The following is a 19124-nucleotide window of genomic DNA, read 5'->3' on the forward strand; positions in this document are numbered from 1 at the left end:
TAGTTTTCATGATAGCTTCTACCTTTTGACCAGGTTTAACTTGTATCTTTGCATATCTTTTTGCCCACGTCTTTACAAGATCTTGAAAGTAGCACTTGTAGTCACTTTGTCCTCAGTGGACCAATCTACTTAGACAAGGAAATGTGTCCACCTCACCTAGTGTGCTTTATTCATTGTTCTCTATTTTGCATTTTGCTGATTTCTGTTCAATTTTTCTTCTCTAGTTTGTTCTCATGGAGCCTAAAATTGACTGTAGCCTTTCTAATTGTTAGCCCAAGGTCACCTCAATTCACTGTATTGCTAAAACAGGTGCTAGGATTGTGGGCACACAGCAGGACCAGCTGTCTTCTTTTCCAATACTGACATGCAAGCTGCAATTCTCCCAGTGTTCTTGCCTTAGCTACAGTCTGCAATTTCTGGTATGTTGCTTTTATTGCTCTTGAGGTTTGAAATACATTTGAATTTTTTCACTTGTATTAAATAACCTGAATATTTTACATTTCATCTTAATTTAACGCCTTGGCACTTTAGCTGTACTTCTTTGTATTAATATTTGATAGTTCCTCTAAAGATAATGTGCATTTTCAACTGCTTTTCAGAGTGTTTAAACTTTGTATTGCTTATGTAAACCATAACCTCCTTGCTACTACAATCATACTGACCAAATAGTGTCTTCTACCAATTCTGACTGTCCCATAGTTTGGTATAAAATGCATGCTGCCGATCCTAATAACCTGAGTTCAGGCCCTGTATAATAGGTAGGAGAAAACCAACTGAGAAGTAATCCTCTGACATTCACCTTCATGCTGTGGCTGGTGAAGCTACACACATACAATAAACAGATGGAACAAAAATAAGATGCAGCAGATTCCTGTTGTCCACATTTCTGTCAGTAATGATAGAAGTTGGTTTTTAATAAACTCTCCTGTTTTCTTGGTAAAGAAGTAATCCATGCTATCTCCCTTTCCCACCCTCCCGTGATAGTGTGCCAAGGTCAGGTGCATTAATAGATAGGTCTTCACCACTCAGGGAACCCTGGAAGACTTCTTGTAGATGGGTGAATGCAGCAGGGATAGAGTCTAAAAAAGTCTCTCAGTGGTGGATATGTTAAAGGTTTGATCCCCAGTGATCGTTTAGTGGTGAAGGCTGACTTTATGCATGGATTATTCCTTTGATGGCTCCATACTTGATGGACTGACTATTGGTAGGTGAAATCTATGAGGTTAACCTAACTCTAGATGCTCCTGGGACTATTTCTGTTCCTGGTCCTTCTCACCTCCAGCTCCCTCTGCTTCCCAGTTGCCATGAAGTCACCAGCTTCACCTCACTCCATGTTCTTTACCCCTCCACCACCACCCCAGGCAAGTGAGCAAGGAGTGAAGCTGTGAGACAAAATAATAAACCCATTATCCTTTTACTTTAAAGGTATGTTGTCACAGAAATAGAAAATTGACAATACAGAAAGGACAAGGGGCGGAGAAAATACCAAGTCAGAATGAAGAGTTAAGTCCTCACACAGTAGACTTCTGCTGAGGCACTGTGGAGTCATCTGGCAGAAGTCTTCAGAGACACCACCCACCCAGTTGATAAGTAAGAGTTCAGAGAAATGTCTCCAGATGATAGAAACGCTCGCTCTTCTTGAAATTTTTTTTTTCTGCTGTTAGCCTTTGTAGTTTATTCTCTGATTTAACAAAATTGAGGATCAAGACTAATCTTTTTCCTTGGAAGATTCCAAGTACATTATACTGGACATCAATGAAACAAAGTGAAAATAAATACTATATACCTTGGCAAACTCAAACCTCAAATACTCATTGAGTTTCTAGAAGCATACAAAAAAAAGGCTAATCAAGAGTTGAGAAATGAGCTCAAATAATATTCCCGTTATGGCCATCATTACATTGAGGGAAACAATCAAGAACTGTTATAGCAATTGGTAGACTTTAATATTTAAAGAAAAATTAAGTCCATATACACATTAAAAATATAGGAAATTTCACGCAGACATGAAGCTTCCAATTCAACCTTTCTGGCGACATTTAGAAGGTGAATTTCACATAAATCCCATACACATTACAGTTCCCAGACGTGATCATTTCATACTGTGAGTCTGATAGTCTCCCTATATTTTATATGCCCTATCTTGTTCATTGATCAGAACCTAAATCTTCACCTCAGAAAATGTAAATTTAAAAATGGTAAGCACATGATCACCTTATGAAAATGAGAACATTTGTGTATAGCGAGCGCTAATTTAAGAAAAAAAATTTAAATTTCAAGGCTTACACACTTCAATAGCTAGACCTAAATATAAAAAGTACAAAATTAAACTCTTCCAGTGACACTTCTATTATTGATTTATACTATATTTTCAAGTTTAGAATATATTAACTGCAAAAGCCACAAGAGAAAAAGCAATGCAAATTTATAAGGAATATTTTTTAAATATTCATGATATGAAGACAAAAATAAATGAAATAATTGATTTCAGAGTTAAGTAAAATACATAATTTAGAAATGTAAGTAATAATATTAAAGAATAAAACATAAAAGAAAAAAGTCCTTAGGTAACAAGCCCTCTAGTGTCAGTCTGTTCTTACCTTTGTTTTTTTAAAAAAAAACACTCAATGAATAAAAGCATTCCTAAATAACAATTTAAAAAGCATGCATTCCTTGCTGTTCACTGGATATGTCTTTTAAAATACATTTCTTTTAGGTTATTTTTTTCCCCTTAAAAAAATAATTCTGAGAGATATTTCCCCTTGTACATAGAGATAAGAACTTCCACCAAATGAATATTTGTAAAGTAGTAAGCAATGGAAGAACAAGAAATGATTTTAAAATCTATGGATTTACAGAGACTAAGAAGTAAAATTTGCTCTGTGGAGCCATGTACTACATAATGGAAGGACAAGTGACAAAAATTTCCATATTGTGTAGAACTCTCCCAACTATAAAGATACCAGATCCTGTAGACTCTCAAACCTAAGCAACATAAAGGCTCAAAGTCTTAAAGTAAGGCTTCCTATTAAAGCATGGAAACAAGGCAGTTATGTCATTAGTACATATTAAATCCACTAATCCAGATGTCACAGAGGTCACACATTTGTGAAACACTCACCAAGAACTTTCTTTTCTTGTAAAAGTTAAAACACCAACCATTAGCTTTTCTAGCTAATGGAAACAGAATTAACAAACATTAAAACTAACAAGGCAAACTCCCTCTGAACAGGCCTCCCTAGAGGTAGAAAATTAAAGCAGTATGCACTGTTTCAACTTCAACTCTATCAGGGGACAAAATTAGTATTATTCTGAACTTCCATGAATGGCTGCTGCCTAGGGTACTGACGACACAGACCACAGGCATTAATTTATCCCTAAATTTCATACTCAGAACTTTTCACATTAATTCTATTATGATAATTTCACTAGAATACATGTTAACTAAAAAAGTGCTTGCTTTCATAAGCCACATACTTTAAAGACATCATTGTAAACATCACACTGACAAACTTTGTAATTAATTTCTAATTCAAAATTATTTCAGATGGGCAGATTTTATTCTTATTTTTCCAGTTTCTTAACACTGCTTTAAAAAAGAAGCTTTTGGGCCTCTGAATATTTATATTTATACATTTCAAAGGGATCCAGGAATTAATATAAGATTTAGTTTAATGTGGACAAAGACTTTCTCTGTTACTGTAGTTCATGAATTTTTGCCTGTGATACAACTGATTTACCATTTCATACATGACATGTTTGATGTTCTCTAAATGCAGCTGAGCTAAAAAAAAAAAAAACTAATTTGAATGATGAAAGAATAGTTTCAAATTCTCTAAGTATACTTTACTTAGGTCCAATGAGAACAATTCTAGTTCCAGATGCTAAATATGACAGAAGATCCTTTTAAAAGTAACACAGGCAATGCTAAACACAAAAAATGAGATCATTATGGACTTTAGTACTATCAGTGATTAATTAATATGGCAGATTTGCAATAGCTTCATGAAAACTGGAGTTAATGTTTATTCTTTTTTTTTTTTAATGTTTATTTTCTTAAAGAAAGATAATTCTGGGCCTCAAAGAAAAAAGTACTTGAAGATAGTTCCTCCATTAGATATCTACATGGGATGTTTTCTTCATTTTACTTGTGTGGTATAAATTGGCATGGTATAGTATATTTCTGGAAAAAGCAATAGACATCATTAAGAAAATAGACACTATTTTCTAAATTTTGTTAGGAATAAGAAGGCACCACTGATTTGAGGTTGTGTCCTGTTGTCACTGATAGTTTACTGTGAGTTGTTTATTTCAGCATTTACCCTTATTAAATGTTTTTCTGGGTAATACCACTTAAGACCATTATTGTGGCTTCCGGACCACAAACAAAACACATTCATAGTAGTATTTCATCATAGACAGATCATTCACAGTATATGTTGACAATACAGATTCCTTTTCCACCTGTAATACAAACAAAAATCATAATAAGTTCATGATGGCAACACTAATAACAAATACCAAGAAGTTAGTAGTTGTAGACACTATCATAAGAATATTTAAGCAGATCCCCATATTAGACTAGTGGCACCATAGGCCATGTAAGTTCAGTATCGTACCTCTAATTACAAATATGGTATAGGGGAGATGAAATATACAGACAACCATTTCTTTGATACCTGCCTTCCCTCTGTCTACCTCCTCCAGAGCCTAGTCTGCTTGGTATCTATCAGTAAGTGATTACTCAGGCCATTGTCAGCTACCATTATTGAAAGTCTATTTCAACAGGAATTAATTATAGCATCCTCTTTACATACACATTGTCCCTAATCTTTACAATTAACTATTGAATATTAATCTCTCTCTATCTGGAGGAGAAAAAGAGAAGTGAAGAAGCCACGTCAGTAACTGCTATAATGCCTATATTCTTGTTTAAAGGCTTTCCATTTTAGCCCTGTGTCTTTCCATTCTTACCTCTAGTTGGAATCCATACTGAAGAACAACATTTTTAATATCTTCATAGCTCAATTCTATAGACAGTTCATTTGCCAGGTTTTCAAAATGGTATAGCAGAGGACCTATGGTTTGAAGATATTATGAATGAGTTACATGAACTTAAGCATGCATTAATAGCTTTCAGATGAACTAGATTTCAGATGAACTAGTTTGAGTAGGAAATAGTGTAAAAATGAAAAGAACCACTACCTTTACTGAGGACAATTGTTCAAACCTCTGAAACAAAAACCAATCAGTTTCAGCTAAGAAAACATCCTCATGCCACAACTGTATCTTCAGATTACCCTAAATGAGTTAAAAATAAATCCTACATCCAACTTGCTCCACTTACAGCCTTCAGACAATATACTGAGAGAAAGAAAGAAAGAAAGAAAGAAAGAAAGAAAGAAAGGAAGGAAGGAAGGAAGGAAGGAAGGAAGGAAAAGAAAAGAAAGGAGAGAGCAAGGAACAAGTGAGACTGTTTCTGCTCCTAAGAGGCCTTTCCATCCTATATGTAAACATTTTCTTCTTTACTTTTTAGGTAGGATTTTTCAATATAGTCCAGAAGATCTTGAACATCAGATTCTTCTGTCTCAGCCTCTCAAATGCTAGAGATCTAGTCATGCTGGCCCCCATCTATTTTTACCCTACCTAAACCACTAGAATAAATGACCATGAATATAATTTATAAGTTAGCATACACTTCAAAATGAAAGTTGTTCTTTAAAAACCTACCCTTTCTGAGACAATATCTGACCATCTGTTCAGTCCTACACTATATAACAGCCTTTGTACAGAGTGCAGAGCCTCCCAACAGTCTTCCCAGCACCCACACGGAGGCCAGAAGAAGGCATCAGAACTTCCTGGAACTCTAGTTAACCAAGGCTGTGAGCTGCCACCATGTGGGTACTGGGACTAAACCTGGTCCTCTGCAAGAGTGGTAAGATGTTTTAACCACTGAGTCATCTCTACAAACCCTTGGTCTATTGCTTTAAGAGCAACCGAAAATACAGTTTGTAGGTATACACCCCCTCCAATAAGCCACTTGTATTTTCTTTCCTCCTTTGTTTGATCTCAAAAGCCTATAAAGCCCTATCCCTCAAACTCAAACTTTAGCTATACTTCAAAACTTTGCTGAAATCCATCTAAGTCTTCAGCCTGATTGTTCATTCTTGTAATGGCTAATCTTGTTTGTCAACTTGATTTACCTGGGAAGAAATGTATCTTTTAATTGAGGATTGCCTCCATTAAGACTGACCTGTAGGCATGTAAGACAGGCACTTTCTGTTTGCTAAATGATATAAAAGAGCCCAGTCTATTGTGACAAAGCGATGCTTAGACAGGTGGGCCTAAGCTTTTTAAGAAAAGTAGCCAAGCAAGTCAGAAAAAGCAATCCAGGAGGCAGAATTCCTCTGTTGTTTCTACTTGTAACAGTGTGTGTTATAAGTGCACATGTGTGCACACAAAGATCAGAGGATGACACTGGATGTCCTTCTCTATCACACTCCACGTTATTACTTTGAGACAAGGTGTCTCACCAAACCTGGGGACATACATGGTGGTAGCCAGCAAGATCCAGTGATCCTCTTATCTCTGTCCCCAACAGAATTAGGAATATAGGCATGTATGTGCCAACATCTGGCTTTCCCTTTTATATCATTTATTTTTACTTTATTTATATTACAGGTATGTGTCTGTGTTGTGTATATGCCACATGTGTATAATTGCCTGCAGAGGCCTGAAGAAGGATCAGATTCACACAGTGCTCAAGTTACAGGCTGTTGTGAACCATACATCATGGGTCTGGGAAGCAAACTCCAGTCCTCTGAAAGAGTAGCAAGTGCTCTTAGGCTTTATATGTGCTAGGAATCAAATGTAGCTCCTTATTCTTTCTTAACAGGCACTCCTATCCATATAACCATCTCACTGCCCAAATGATGTTTTTAAGTTTCTTCTAAGTCTACTAAAATGATTAGCATGTACTGATTATACAACTTAAGTATCTATAATATTACCAGCCAAGGACAATAACTGTGGTGTAAGTATGTTCTCTAGTCCTTTAGATAAATTGTGATTTGACAAATACTTTCCCTTACACAAAGACATTTCTTGAGGGTCAAAGACAACAAACTGACTTAGTTCAAACTGCCACAAGAGTTACAATATAGATGGAAGGTCTTTTATCTAAAATACTTGACAGCACAGGTGTTTTTGGTTTTAGAATATTTACATATACAAAATGAGGTAGTTAGAGGAGGGGACCAAGTCCAACCACAAAATTAACTTGTTTCATATATACTTATTTGCATAGCCTGAGAGTTTGTTGGATAGTACTGGGCAACCCAGGGCTTTGTTTATAGAAAGGCTCTAGTAATAAGTTATAAATCTATACCTAAAACTAATTTTGCACAGTATTTTAAGTACATGTACATGCTGCCTATATCTGTCAGATGAGATCATGTATGTAGTTTGCCACTTGGCATGTTGTTTTAGATTTTTGAGCAATGTACACTTTCATGTTAGGAAAGATCTGTATAAACTTTCACTCACAAGCACATGAATACTGTCCCAATGCCTTAGCAGAGGCAGGAAGCAATAGTACTGTTACTCTGGAAAGCAGGTTAGCAGTTTCTGGCAGAATATGCTATGTGCTCATCACATATAATCAATCACATATAATCTTTACCAGGTGCTACCCAAAGAAATAAAATCTTGTAGCTATACTAAGATTTTTGTGCCAAGTGTTGATAGCAAAGCATAGTCTGGCAAAAATGTCCATGCATAGAGAACTGAGAAAATGTCACCCGTCCAGTGAAGTATCACTCAGCAAAAAAAGGGAACAACACACTGATTTCTGTAGCAACCTAAGTGAGTCTCAAAAGCATCATGCTAGACCATGAAAGCCAGAGACATGATATGCCACACTATGGTTCTATTTATATGACAGTCTGGAAAGGGAAAAACTGGATTAACAGAAACCTAAACAGCAGCTGCCAGTAATTTTCTTTTTCCAATTATCATCTTTCTTCATAGTAAGAGAAATAACAAAGATTTATTTTTCCTTGACCATAAAATACAGAGCAAGCTCATAATAGAAAGTTAAGGCAACAGGAAACAGCATAAAAAGAAAATAAAGCCATTTCTAATTCATTCACTGATTTTCACTAGAAAATATACTGTATCTTCTTGCAGGCTTACCCTAATGCATAGTATGAAGTACTACATATGTGGTTTAGCATCTTATGCTTTATTCGTTACTTCTAAGGAATGTTTACTGTGGATGTCTTAAAAGTACTTATCCATTTCCTGACGTTAGGTGCAGTCTAACATTTGTTGGGCATACCTGTTCATTAATTGACTTTTAGTATTAGCCCTTATCTAATTATTTTCCTGGCAGACAATATAATTTAACAAATGTATAATTATTAACAAGTATTTTAGGCTTTATGGGCCACATATACTCTGTTATCACTTGTGTATTTTCTTCTCTTATGCTTTAAGAAAGTACAAAGCATTGACAGCTGATAGGGCCAGCAAAACTGAATAAAGGCTACATTTACCACAGACATAACAGTTACAGTAACAGCTCACTGGCTTCCCCTAACCTGAGGAAGGTTGAAGAAAATGTCAACTTTTCCTTTAAGGATTCTATAAGTTAAGTATCTTTTCACTTCTGACTTGATGCAATCTAGGGAGGAAGTCACTATTTCTGCTTCAATGTCAGAAATGGAAGACTGCTGGTAGTTGCAATTCCTACATATGAAAATACTGATTCTAGTCTCTATGATCATATAGTTAAAAAACCCTTAGAAAATCATATATTCTAAAGGGACTGATAACCTCTCTCAGTGTACAAAGCCTCTAGATCTACATGGCTGATATCAAAACCATGGAAACATATTTACCAGTATAAATCCCAATTTACCATGTCTCTAGGCAGTCAATCTCCCTGTCTGATACCTGAATGTCACTTTGTTCTTCCTTTCAAATCTTGAATACATTCATCCACAAACATAGTGAGTAAAGCCCCCTACTTGCCAGGATCCATACTAAGTGACTAGGAGGCATTAGAGTCTTATTGTCATAAAACTCAGAAATGAAGAAAAGGGAAAGGGTGGGAGGAGGGTGTAGAAACAGGAGAATGCAGAGCCGTAAGAAACAAGATCACTAAAGTCTCTAGACATAATCCTGGAGAGCAATTATCAAGAGAATTATGTTATGTAAGGACACTGATAAACAGAGATCTACATGTTCAAAAGGTAACCAACCCTATTTTGGAGGGAGAAAGGAAAATGAAAGGGACATGGAGAGTTAGACACCCCAAAGAACAACTGAATCAATCTTACTACAGGAAAGCACTTGAAAGTTATAGCAATGGTTCTCAACTGGGAACAATTCTGCCTTGCTAAGGAATAATTTTTGCTTAGCATGCTGGGGAGATACTACTGAATCTGGTAGGCAAAAGCTAAGGATATCATTACCAACCTTAGTGATGTCTAAAAGAGCCCCGAACAATAACCCTGCCCCAAATGACAGTAGGGCCACAGCTGAGAAACTCTGGGATAGAAAAGTTAGAAGGTACTAAAAAACTTTAAAAGACTGAGTTTTCAGATCAACTCTGCAGATGGTGAAGAAGAGAAAGGATAATATGGACTGAATGTCTGGACCCCATGCCTCCCCTTTCCAGCTGGTATGTGACAGCCTTAGCAATGAGTTCAGCTGCATTTAAAATGTGCAACCTATGACTACAACAAAAGAGAGCCTTCTCCATGGTCAATTCAGCTAGCACCTTATCCTTCCCATCTCTACAACTATGACAGAACAAATTTCTGTATTTTATCAGATCTGTTAGGCTTTGTTTTAGTAGCCCAGCTTAATTAACAACAGAACAAAGATGGTATCCTAGTATTAGTTGAGATAGTTTGAGGAGATCACAGAATAGAAAGGTCTCAGAGAGGCAGCAGACTCATATTGAGACTTCTTTGTTGTTGTTTTTTAAAACTGGCTTGGAACACAAGAGTACTTAGTTCAGACATACAGATGGAGAATTAAAAGCAGTAGGGGAAACCATGCAACTGGATAGAAGGAACAGAGTAAAGAACCAGCACATGGTACAGAAAATAAAGAACACTGGTGGTATCCAGAATACAGTAATATTTAAGGAAAACTAGATTCTTTTATTTTTAAAGTTTTTTTTCTAAGTATGCGTATATGTATGAGTACGGGCACATGTGTGCTGGCATCTGTGCAGGCTAGAGGTACCTGGACCTGGCTTACAGGTTGTTACGAGTTACCTGATGTGGGTGCTGGGAAATGAACTCCAGTCCTCTGCAAGAATAGCTGAACCCGGACTTCCGGTTTGGGACCGAGCCTAGAGCAGGTCGCAGGCAGCAGCTCCATACCCAACCGCAGAAAACCAAGAAAAACAGGGACTCCCAGGAGCTTGAACTCACGCAGCATCCCAGGTAAAATTGAATCACCCGTGATGCCTGCTATTAGAAGTTCTAACCCAGATGGACCAGAAGCCAGGAGCCTCGCCCTTACCCTCACCCCCTACCTTTTCCCACCTGCACAAGGTCCCCTGAAGCTGGGCAACTGGAAGATCCTGCTTGGCAACTGCAGATAGACTCAAAGCAGTGTACCATATCATCTGAAGAATAGCAGGGAGACCATAACTCAAGCAGTGTACCATATCTTCTGAAGAATAGCAGGTTGCAGTCCTCCTCGCCCCCACGAATAACCAGGACCCGCCGGTCGGGTCAAGTGGCACCCAGACGTGGGGCTCGAGGCACGGACCCATCCGGACGGACCCTCATTGAGAGGATGTGCGCACGACATCAAGATTGAGCAAGACAGAGATCATCGCCCGTGACCTGTCGTCCACGGAACCAGGTTGATGCTGCCATCAAGAAGGCAGTTGAAGTTCATTACCATCAGCTGAAAATTGCAGAGGATCCAGAAGTGACTCCGCAGGAGACTGACACAGCTGTCAGCTCCCCTGCCTCCCCCTACGGTCGACCCCTAGACTTCCACGCCCTCCAGAAGGGTTCCTGGTATGCCTGGCTTTGCCCTCATTTCTCTCGCTAGAGAGCTTGGCCTCTTGATCACCACAACAAAAATTGGCTTTTTCCTAAACCAAGGCCACCCTTGATATGGCCGCTAACATTGGGAAGCCTTCCTTTATGACAATATTACACCCCAAACTGACAAATGGTTGGTAACTTGAACATTTACAAGAGACTAGGATGGCTGTGAGTTAGTCCAATGACGGGATTATTGTAGGTCCACTTCCCAGGGGCCCGCCCAATGCAGCCGAAAAGGAGTGCGTGGTGCTGGGAGTGGGTGCAGCCTACATGGCCTAAGACAGGGCTCTCACCCTCCTTTCACCCACATCAGAGTCCCTTGACGTTGCCCATCGTCGACAGCCTAAAGCCTTCGACCATCGATGTGACTCGTCTCACATCAGTGTTTTGGGGTTGTGAACTTGTCTAAGACCCCCCATAATTAGACATCCAAATTCAAAACTCACATAGTTGGGATTGAACATAAGACGCCTTCTCTAACTAAACAGAGAAGGGGGAGATGCCAGAAGCCAGGACCCTTGCCCTTACCCTTACCCCCTACCTTTCCCCATCTGCACAATGTCCTCTGAAGCTTGGCAACTGCAAGATCCTGCTTAGCAACTGCAGATAGACTCAAAGCAGAGTACCATGTCTTCTTAAGAATAGCAGGGAGACCATAACTCAAGCAGTGTACCATATCTTCTGAAGAACTGCAGGTAGATCATAATTCAAGGCAGTGTACCATATAGACCATGACATGTTTCAAGGCACAGGCCAAGAAGATTTTGTACTTTTCCACCACCTGGACCCTCTTACCCCCTCCCCTTGTAAAACATGCTATAAAAAAAAGCATTTCATGTTCAAAAAAAAAAAAAAAAGAAATTAAAAAAAAAAAAAGAATAGCTGAACCCCTGAGCCATTTTTCCAGCCCTGATTATGACTTTTAATATTCTTTAACTCATATATATGAAAGGTTCTATTTGTGAAGTATTAACTAATGTGGGTTTTTCCATTATTCTAATTCCTCAAATTATTTTGAAACCTGTGGCTAGATGACTAGGTCTAACTGTCCTCTTGTAAGAAACCTGTTCCATGACTTCTGTTGCTTAGGATACATTCTACTTTTAGCTAGCAACTCTCCTACTTAGTAAGGGGGCCAACATTGTTTCAGGCATTTATTATACAACTTTAGTGTTCAGCTTTTATATGAGCTGAATCAAATACCTTAGAAAGACAGCAAACCTTATCATAACTCAGTAACTAGGATCCAAACCTTGAATTATGTAAATATAGGGTCATATTAATGCTAAGCACAATGTCATAGCCTGACAGTTTCAGCCTGTGAGCCTGCCTCCTACCATAAGTAAGCTACAAGATCATTCTGCTAATTATTTAAACCAAGACTATTTAAATACTGCCTTTCCATTAGGGCTGCTTTGAGAGGCTGAGGATGTACTTAGTGATAAGAGTACTTGTCTAGGTGCATGAGGCCCTACTCTGACCTTTAAAACCACAAAACAGAACACAAGATAGGGTTGTTATGAATTTAAAATATTTATAAAGGTACTTCACTCACAGGAAACAAATAGATTCTCAGTAGTATCCTTCAATCATTCCTTGGGCCAAGTTTCCCAAGGCATTTACTTTTAAAGATCTAAGGTTTAAGATATTTGAATCTAACGATGACTGCATTTTACAGCTATTCTTCATCTAGTCCTACAGAATTCTGAAGTGGAAGACTTACTATTCCTAGTCTTGGTCCTGATAAAAAAAAAGTTCTAGTAAAAATAAAATCAGTACACAGTATAGTTGACAGAACCTCAGCAATAAAGTAGGTATTTTATCTATTTGTCCTTTTCTGTGGTGGTTTGAATATGCCTAGCCCAGGGAGTGGCACTATTTGAAGTTGTGGCCTTGTTGGAGTCAGGTGTGGCCTTGTTGGAGTAGGTGTGCCACTCTGGGTTTGGGCTTTAAAACCCTCATCCTAACAGCCTGTAAGCCAGTCTTCTCTTAGCAGCCTTCAGATAAAGATGTAGGTAGGAACTCTTGGCTCCTCTTGCACCATACCTGCCTGGATGGTGCCATGCTCCACCTTGAAGATAATGGACTAAACCTGTAAGCCAGCAGCAAGTAAATATTGTTCTTATAAGAGCTGCCTTGGTCATGGTATCTGCTCACAGCAGTAAAACCCTAAGACACTCACCATGAAAAGTCTTATATTCTAACTTGGTTAACTTTCTGAACATAGGGCACATATCACACTTACGGAAGATATGGACATTTAAATGCATATTTATGTTATGTGCATATTAAATGCACATCTTACCGTACTTCTTTTACCTTTTATAGGAAAAAACAGGCAATTCCCTTTAGACTGATGAAGAAACAAGTCACAGTCATAATTTCATTTCTAGTATCAAGCAGTAGGCTCAAAGTACAACATCTTTTGCATATGAAATTATATTTCTATTGTTTCTTAAAGTCATGGTCGTTAGAAAAACTATCTATCTCATCTACTGGAGAAGAAAATTCCATGATCGAGGTAAAATCCTTTCCTTCCTCCAAGGATTAAAAAGAACAAAAACATTCTCTTCTTTGTTTTGTGTTTCATTTTCTTGTGAACTTTTTAAAAATTGAAAACAGAGTCTTCTCTCATACAATACATCCCAACAACACTTTCTCCTTTCTCTATTCCTCCTAGCTTCACCCCCCCCCACTCTCCCTCTCCCCGAATTTCCTCTTCAAAATAGAACATGTCTCCAAGATGATAGCCAGACAGGATAAAAATAAGATACAGTAAGACGAGGCAAAAGCTCTCATTATCAATGCTGAACAAGGCAACCCAATAAAAGGAAAAGATCTCAAGAGCAGGCAAAAGATTCAGAGATACACCTGCTCCCACTGATAGGATCTCCCAAGGATACCAAGCTGACAGCCAAAACATGTATGCAGAGGACCTAGTGCAGATCCACAGAGGCCCCATGCTTGTCATTTCAGTCTCTGAAAACACTTTCTTCCTAACACAATCAACTACCGATGCCTACATGGAGTGGAGGAAGGGAAGACAAAGGACTATATACTCTGAAGTTAAGACCCATGAGATTGACATATGAGGATCACCCTAATGCTTGGACTCCCAGTACTTTCAGAAGGTAACACCCACTAGGATGTGGTCTAACAGATAATACAACATAATTACAATGTTTTCAAGTATCTGTTATTGTGCCACTACAAATGGAAAGGCAGCTCTAAATACTCAGACTGAAATATAAAATGTTAATGAATATACAAGCACTTACCAAGATTTATCCAAATTCCACCTGGCTTGAGTATTCTCCATATCGTATCAATATAATCAATTACATTGTGAGCTGTGTCTATGAAGAAACAGGTAGCAATACAGTCCCAGGTATCTAGTCAACAGAAATCAGACCACTGCATCTGTTATTTTGGTTTTTTTTGTTTTTTGTTTTTTTGTCTTTTACCTTTTAAGCTTGCCAATCAACTCTCACAGCATATTACTATTTCATTTAACTGAAGGGATACAGACATGATTAACACTATATACTCAAGATGATTGTAGCAAAGTAGATATAGTAATCAATTTGATAATCATTTGTTATTGACACATTACCATATATTACCAAATGACACTGTTAAAAGTATTGTTCATTGTCAACTCAACTGCTGGCCTTTAGTTTTACTGAGTTTACTTTTGTGATGCTTGTGACTGAACCTCAGGATCTTGAGCTAGGAAAGTGCACTGTGACTAGGCTACCCTAGCTCTCATTTAGAATCTGGCAAAACGGCTGGGCGGTGGTGGCACACGCCTTTAATCCCAGCACTTGGGAGGCAAAGGCAGACGGATTTCTGAGTTTGAGAGTTCGAGGCTAGCCTGGTCTACAGAGTGAATTCCAGGACAGCCAAGGCTACACAGAGAAACCCGGTCTCAAAAAACCAAAAAAAAAAAAAGAATCTGATAAAACAAAATAATTGTCATCCTAAGTTTTTGAGTTCTGATTTAAACAGAGTTAACCACTAATTCTGGCAGGTTTTAGAAGTAAGCTTTTTGTGCCAATTTGAGAAATAAATGACATCAAAATACCCAAATATTTACCATGACTTGATAATCATCAGGGGGAAGTTGTCTGGGGGAAGTCATAGGCTGAGGTGGGTCCCCAACAAGAACACTGTTTAGCTCTTGGAAGCTATTGCTAGGCAGACATAGGGAGCAGATTCAAGATGTAGTGTATATTCCAACTGTGATGTAGTAAAAATGCCTGGCCCAACAGAAATCACCTGTACCTTTGTGATGGTTTGTATATGCTTGGCCCAGGGAATGGCACTATTAAGAGGTGTGGCCTTACTGGAATAGGTGTGTTACTGTGGGTGTGGACTTTAATACTCTCATCCTAGCTGCCTAGAAGCCAGTCTGCTCTAGCTGCCTTCGGAATAAAAGGTGGGACTCTCAGCTCTTCCCATGTTTGCCTGGACACCACCATGCTCTCGCCGTAAGAACAATGGACTGAATCTCTGAACCTGTACACCAGCCCCAATTAAATCTTGTCTAAGAGTTGCCTTGGCCATGGTGTCTGTTCACAGCAGTAAAACCCTAACTACGACAATCCTCTTCCAGTCCCAGGAGAGGAATGTGATTCTCAGTTGCATTGTGAAGCTTTTCATCAATTTCACTCCTATTTTAAGATCTTATCCCTTAACATATACCCAAAAGTTTAACTTCCCCCAGTTGTTCCTTTTTAACTTCAGAATGCAGTTTGATCTGATCTCAGAATTTAGGGGAAATAAAAATGTATTTTAGGAAACTAGATGTATAAAATCTTTCTATGTTGCTACTCCCTGCTCTATGCCATCCTTCCCATGGCTTCCTGTGGCTCTCATACAATTCAAGCTACTTGCTTTGAGCTGTCTTAACAAACCCTCTTAATCTCCCTCCTCTCCATTACTCACTTCACCACAGCCCTGCTGAGCACAGCCAAGTGCTCTCCCCTAACCCCTGCTATCCCTCTAAACATGTAATGGGCAAATTCCTTCTTAGTTTCTATTCCTACACTTAGTTCTCTACATTATTGTATTCCAAACAATATTGTATGTTATGGCCTCTCTGTCCCTTGTAGACTTGTTAATTTCCCTGTGGCTAGGGACTTTGTCTTGCTATCTGTCGTGCTTTGAATACACTTGGCATTAACAGGTAACAAACAGATATGTGTTGAAAAAAAAATGCTCTTCCTGCCACTCAGAATTCTGTTTTCATTTTCCTGTTACTGCCAATTCACTCTTCCCATTCCTGCCCCAAAACAATGGTCTTCAATAATCTGCCAGGCTAAAATAGACCTTCCAACCCAATACAAGTCTTCTACAACTGAAGCTAACCTAACTCTTAAGACATGCTTCCCATAAAGTTTCTTTCCTTGTCAGACTAGCCCTGCTGCAGTCCCCATGACCTTATTCTTTTGTGACTAGTACCTCAAGTACTATTCATCTCTGTTCGACAAGTCACAGCCTCTTTACAGACAGCTCCAGGTCCACACTAGCTTATTTCCATCTTTAGTACACTCAGCATACATTTGGGTTCCTAAGTTGTCTTTTGTTAACAATCAACATCTCTTGAATGTACATAAATTTCTTTACACTTCCTGTCATTGTCTTTTGCACAACTCTGAAAATAATCTACATTGTCACTTGACATTGCACACCTTATATTCTGCCATCAAAATAAATGGTTATAACACTGATCATTTTTAGAATAATGTGTAAGAGCTTTTAAATACTTGCTTTGAACTTACTGCATTCTGAGTAAATCTCCTGAAAGTCTCCTGCTGTCATCGAAAAGTTAGAACCAGGAGGAAGACTGTGGGGGTCAACATCAGGGAAAAAAATGGGTCGAATCTGATCAGCTGATCTCCGATTATTGCTAAACTGATGGATCCAGGGATAAAGTTTATACTTGTTAATTTCAGAACATCTGTAAAATATGAGCATAAGGTTCAATGTTAACTACACATTTTACCTTAAAAAAAAAAAATCTACTTTAAGCACTAAAATATCATCTATTGCTTGAGGTTTTCACACATAATTTATTAGACTTGAAGAGTGTCAACACTACACTGTGCTCAGTTATCTGAAGCTGTGTATACAGGTAGATGACCAACTATGGATTAAAAGAAGTTCAGAGATCCACGTGTACTATTCATTCCAATTTTTAAAAAATTAGTAAAATGTTGTTTTCTCAGACAGGGTCTTATGTAGCCAGGCTGGCCTTCAACTCACTGTGTAACTGAGGATGACACTGAATTCTTGATCCTCCTGTTTTCCTCTAACAAGAGCTGAGATTAGAGGCCTGTGCCACCGCATCCAGCAAAAATGTATTCCTGAACCTCAGAGTTGAATAAAATAAGCACACTGGTCTTGTTATTCTATCCATTTCTACTATTTTGCATAATAATCCTCTTTCCCCAGCTCACCAGAAACCTAAACCGCATACTGCCACCAATAACACAGCATTGCACTGACTGAATAAGTGGCCAGTAACATGCTATTGAAACAGAGAGCTAGTTCTTTGTCTCAAATACACTATATCTTCTGACTTAAAAACAGGAACTCTTTTCTACTACACAGAGGACACAGAAGTTCTGGGATCCTCAATCCACTCAGTCATGTGGACATGTATGGCCACTTATTGGAAGTCAGCCAGGGAAAATAGTTACACTTGTTAAAGTAAACTCTTACCTCACCAAAAAAAAAAAAAAAAAAAAAAAAAGTGAAAAAGCTCAGAGAAATTTTAGTTTCATGGAATGCCCAATTACTTTCTAAAAAGTTGTTTCCTTGTCCTGTGTCAACACTGTTAGCTAATTAACACTGGCTACAGTAGCCATCAGTATAAGCATTGTGAATTTAATTTAAATATGATCTACATCACTTAAGTACTATATATTCTTCTTTTAACTCAGAATTGTTCAAAAGTAGGCAAAGCAATTTTGATTTTTAGAAATTACTATTTCCATCAAAAAGTAAATTAAATACCTGTTGAGTACAAAGTTGGAAGAAAAGAGCATAAAAAAACTCCATTCATTTCCTTGACAAGCATAACCTAGCATAGCTATTTCCCAGGCCAATCTTCCTAGTCCAGCACCAGGTACCAGAATATTTACTTTAGAAGGATCCCTGAAATGAAACAAGGTAATTATATCCAGCCCCTCAAAGAGGAAAAAAGAAAGAAAAAAAAAAGACAAAATCCATATTAACAACTAAAAATTTATTCAATTATTCAATAAAATAAGCTTATTTTTGACTTCTTAAAACTGAATTATTACTAAATGTCAATAAAAATAAAAGATAGATGGAATTGTAATGTTATCAAGTAAGGGTTTTATTTCCCCAAAAATACTTTTCAAGAAAAAAAAAAAAAAAAAGAATAACATTGTATCTAAAGATATATAGTCATTCTTATTTCTGGGAAGATAAATTATCCCAAGTGATCCCTTATTACATGTGGAACTTTTGAACAATTATTTCACCATGAGGCAGAGAACAAAACCTTACTTCCAAGTTCACACAACATGATTTATAGAACCAAATGAATTAATTCCATTTAGATGTTAATGTATAAAGTACGTCTTTAAAATTATAGCTCTCAGTTACAAAAAGAAAAGGGCAGGGGTACTGGGCACAGTAGCTTATACCTGTTATTCCAGAATTGGGAGACTAACAGGACTGCCATGAGTTTGAGACTAGCTTGGTCTACATAGTAAATCCCAGAGTAGCTTAGGAGACAAAATAGGACTCTGTCTCCACTGCCCCTACCTCTCTTCCAAAAGGAAAAGAGGAAAAGTTAGAAGGATGGATATTCTCTTGGAGAAAAATGAACAACTGCCTTCTTTTCTGAAGGGTGTCATTAAGTAGCCTGACTGGACTCAAACTCGTGACCTTGCTGCCACAGCTCCCCTTGCAAATACTTCTGGAAGCATTTAAGACAAATAGACTGTGCCAAACCAGAGGTTCCATTACCTCATCACATTGCCATTACATGTTTCCTTCTGTCTGAGCTCT

The 19124-nt window shown here is 37.9% G+C and overlaps 1 protein-coding gene across 2 annotated transcripts in view; it reads right to left on the reverse strand.

Annotated features, from left to right (window-relative positions):
* Positions 1-1395: 1395 nt before the first annotated feature.
* Carnmt1 (carnosine N-methyltransferase 1) overlaps positions 1396-19124 on the reverse strand; it is a 35961-nt gene continuing 18232 nt past the window's right edge. For both annotated transcript variants that reach the window (XM_028770150.1, XM_028770151.1), the window contains exons 4-8: positions 18099-18239; positions 16862-17040; positions 14357-14470; positions 4975-5078; positions 1396-4464 (exon numbers count right to left, since the gene is read on the reverse strand). In XM_028770150.1, the coding sequence (XP_028625983.1) occupies positions 4363-4464; positions 4975-5078; positions 14357-14470; positions 16862-17040; positions 18099-18239 (640 nt within the window). In that variant the 3' untranslated portion in view covers positions 1396-4362. The remainder of the gene's footprint in view (positions 4465-4974; positions 5079-14356; positions 14471-16861; positions 17041-18098; positions 18240-19124) is intronic.

This window comes from Grammomys surdaster, unplaced genomic scaffold (genome assembly GCF_004785775.1).
Source record: "Grammomys surdaster isolate TR1022 unplaced genomic scaffold, NIH_TR_1.0 198, whole genome shotgun sequence".
Classification (NCBI taxonomy): domain Eukaryota; kingdom Metazoa; phylum Chordata; class Mammalia; order Rodentia; family Muridae; genus Grammomys; species Grammomys surdaster.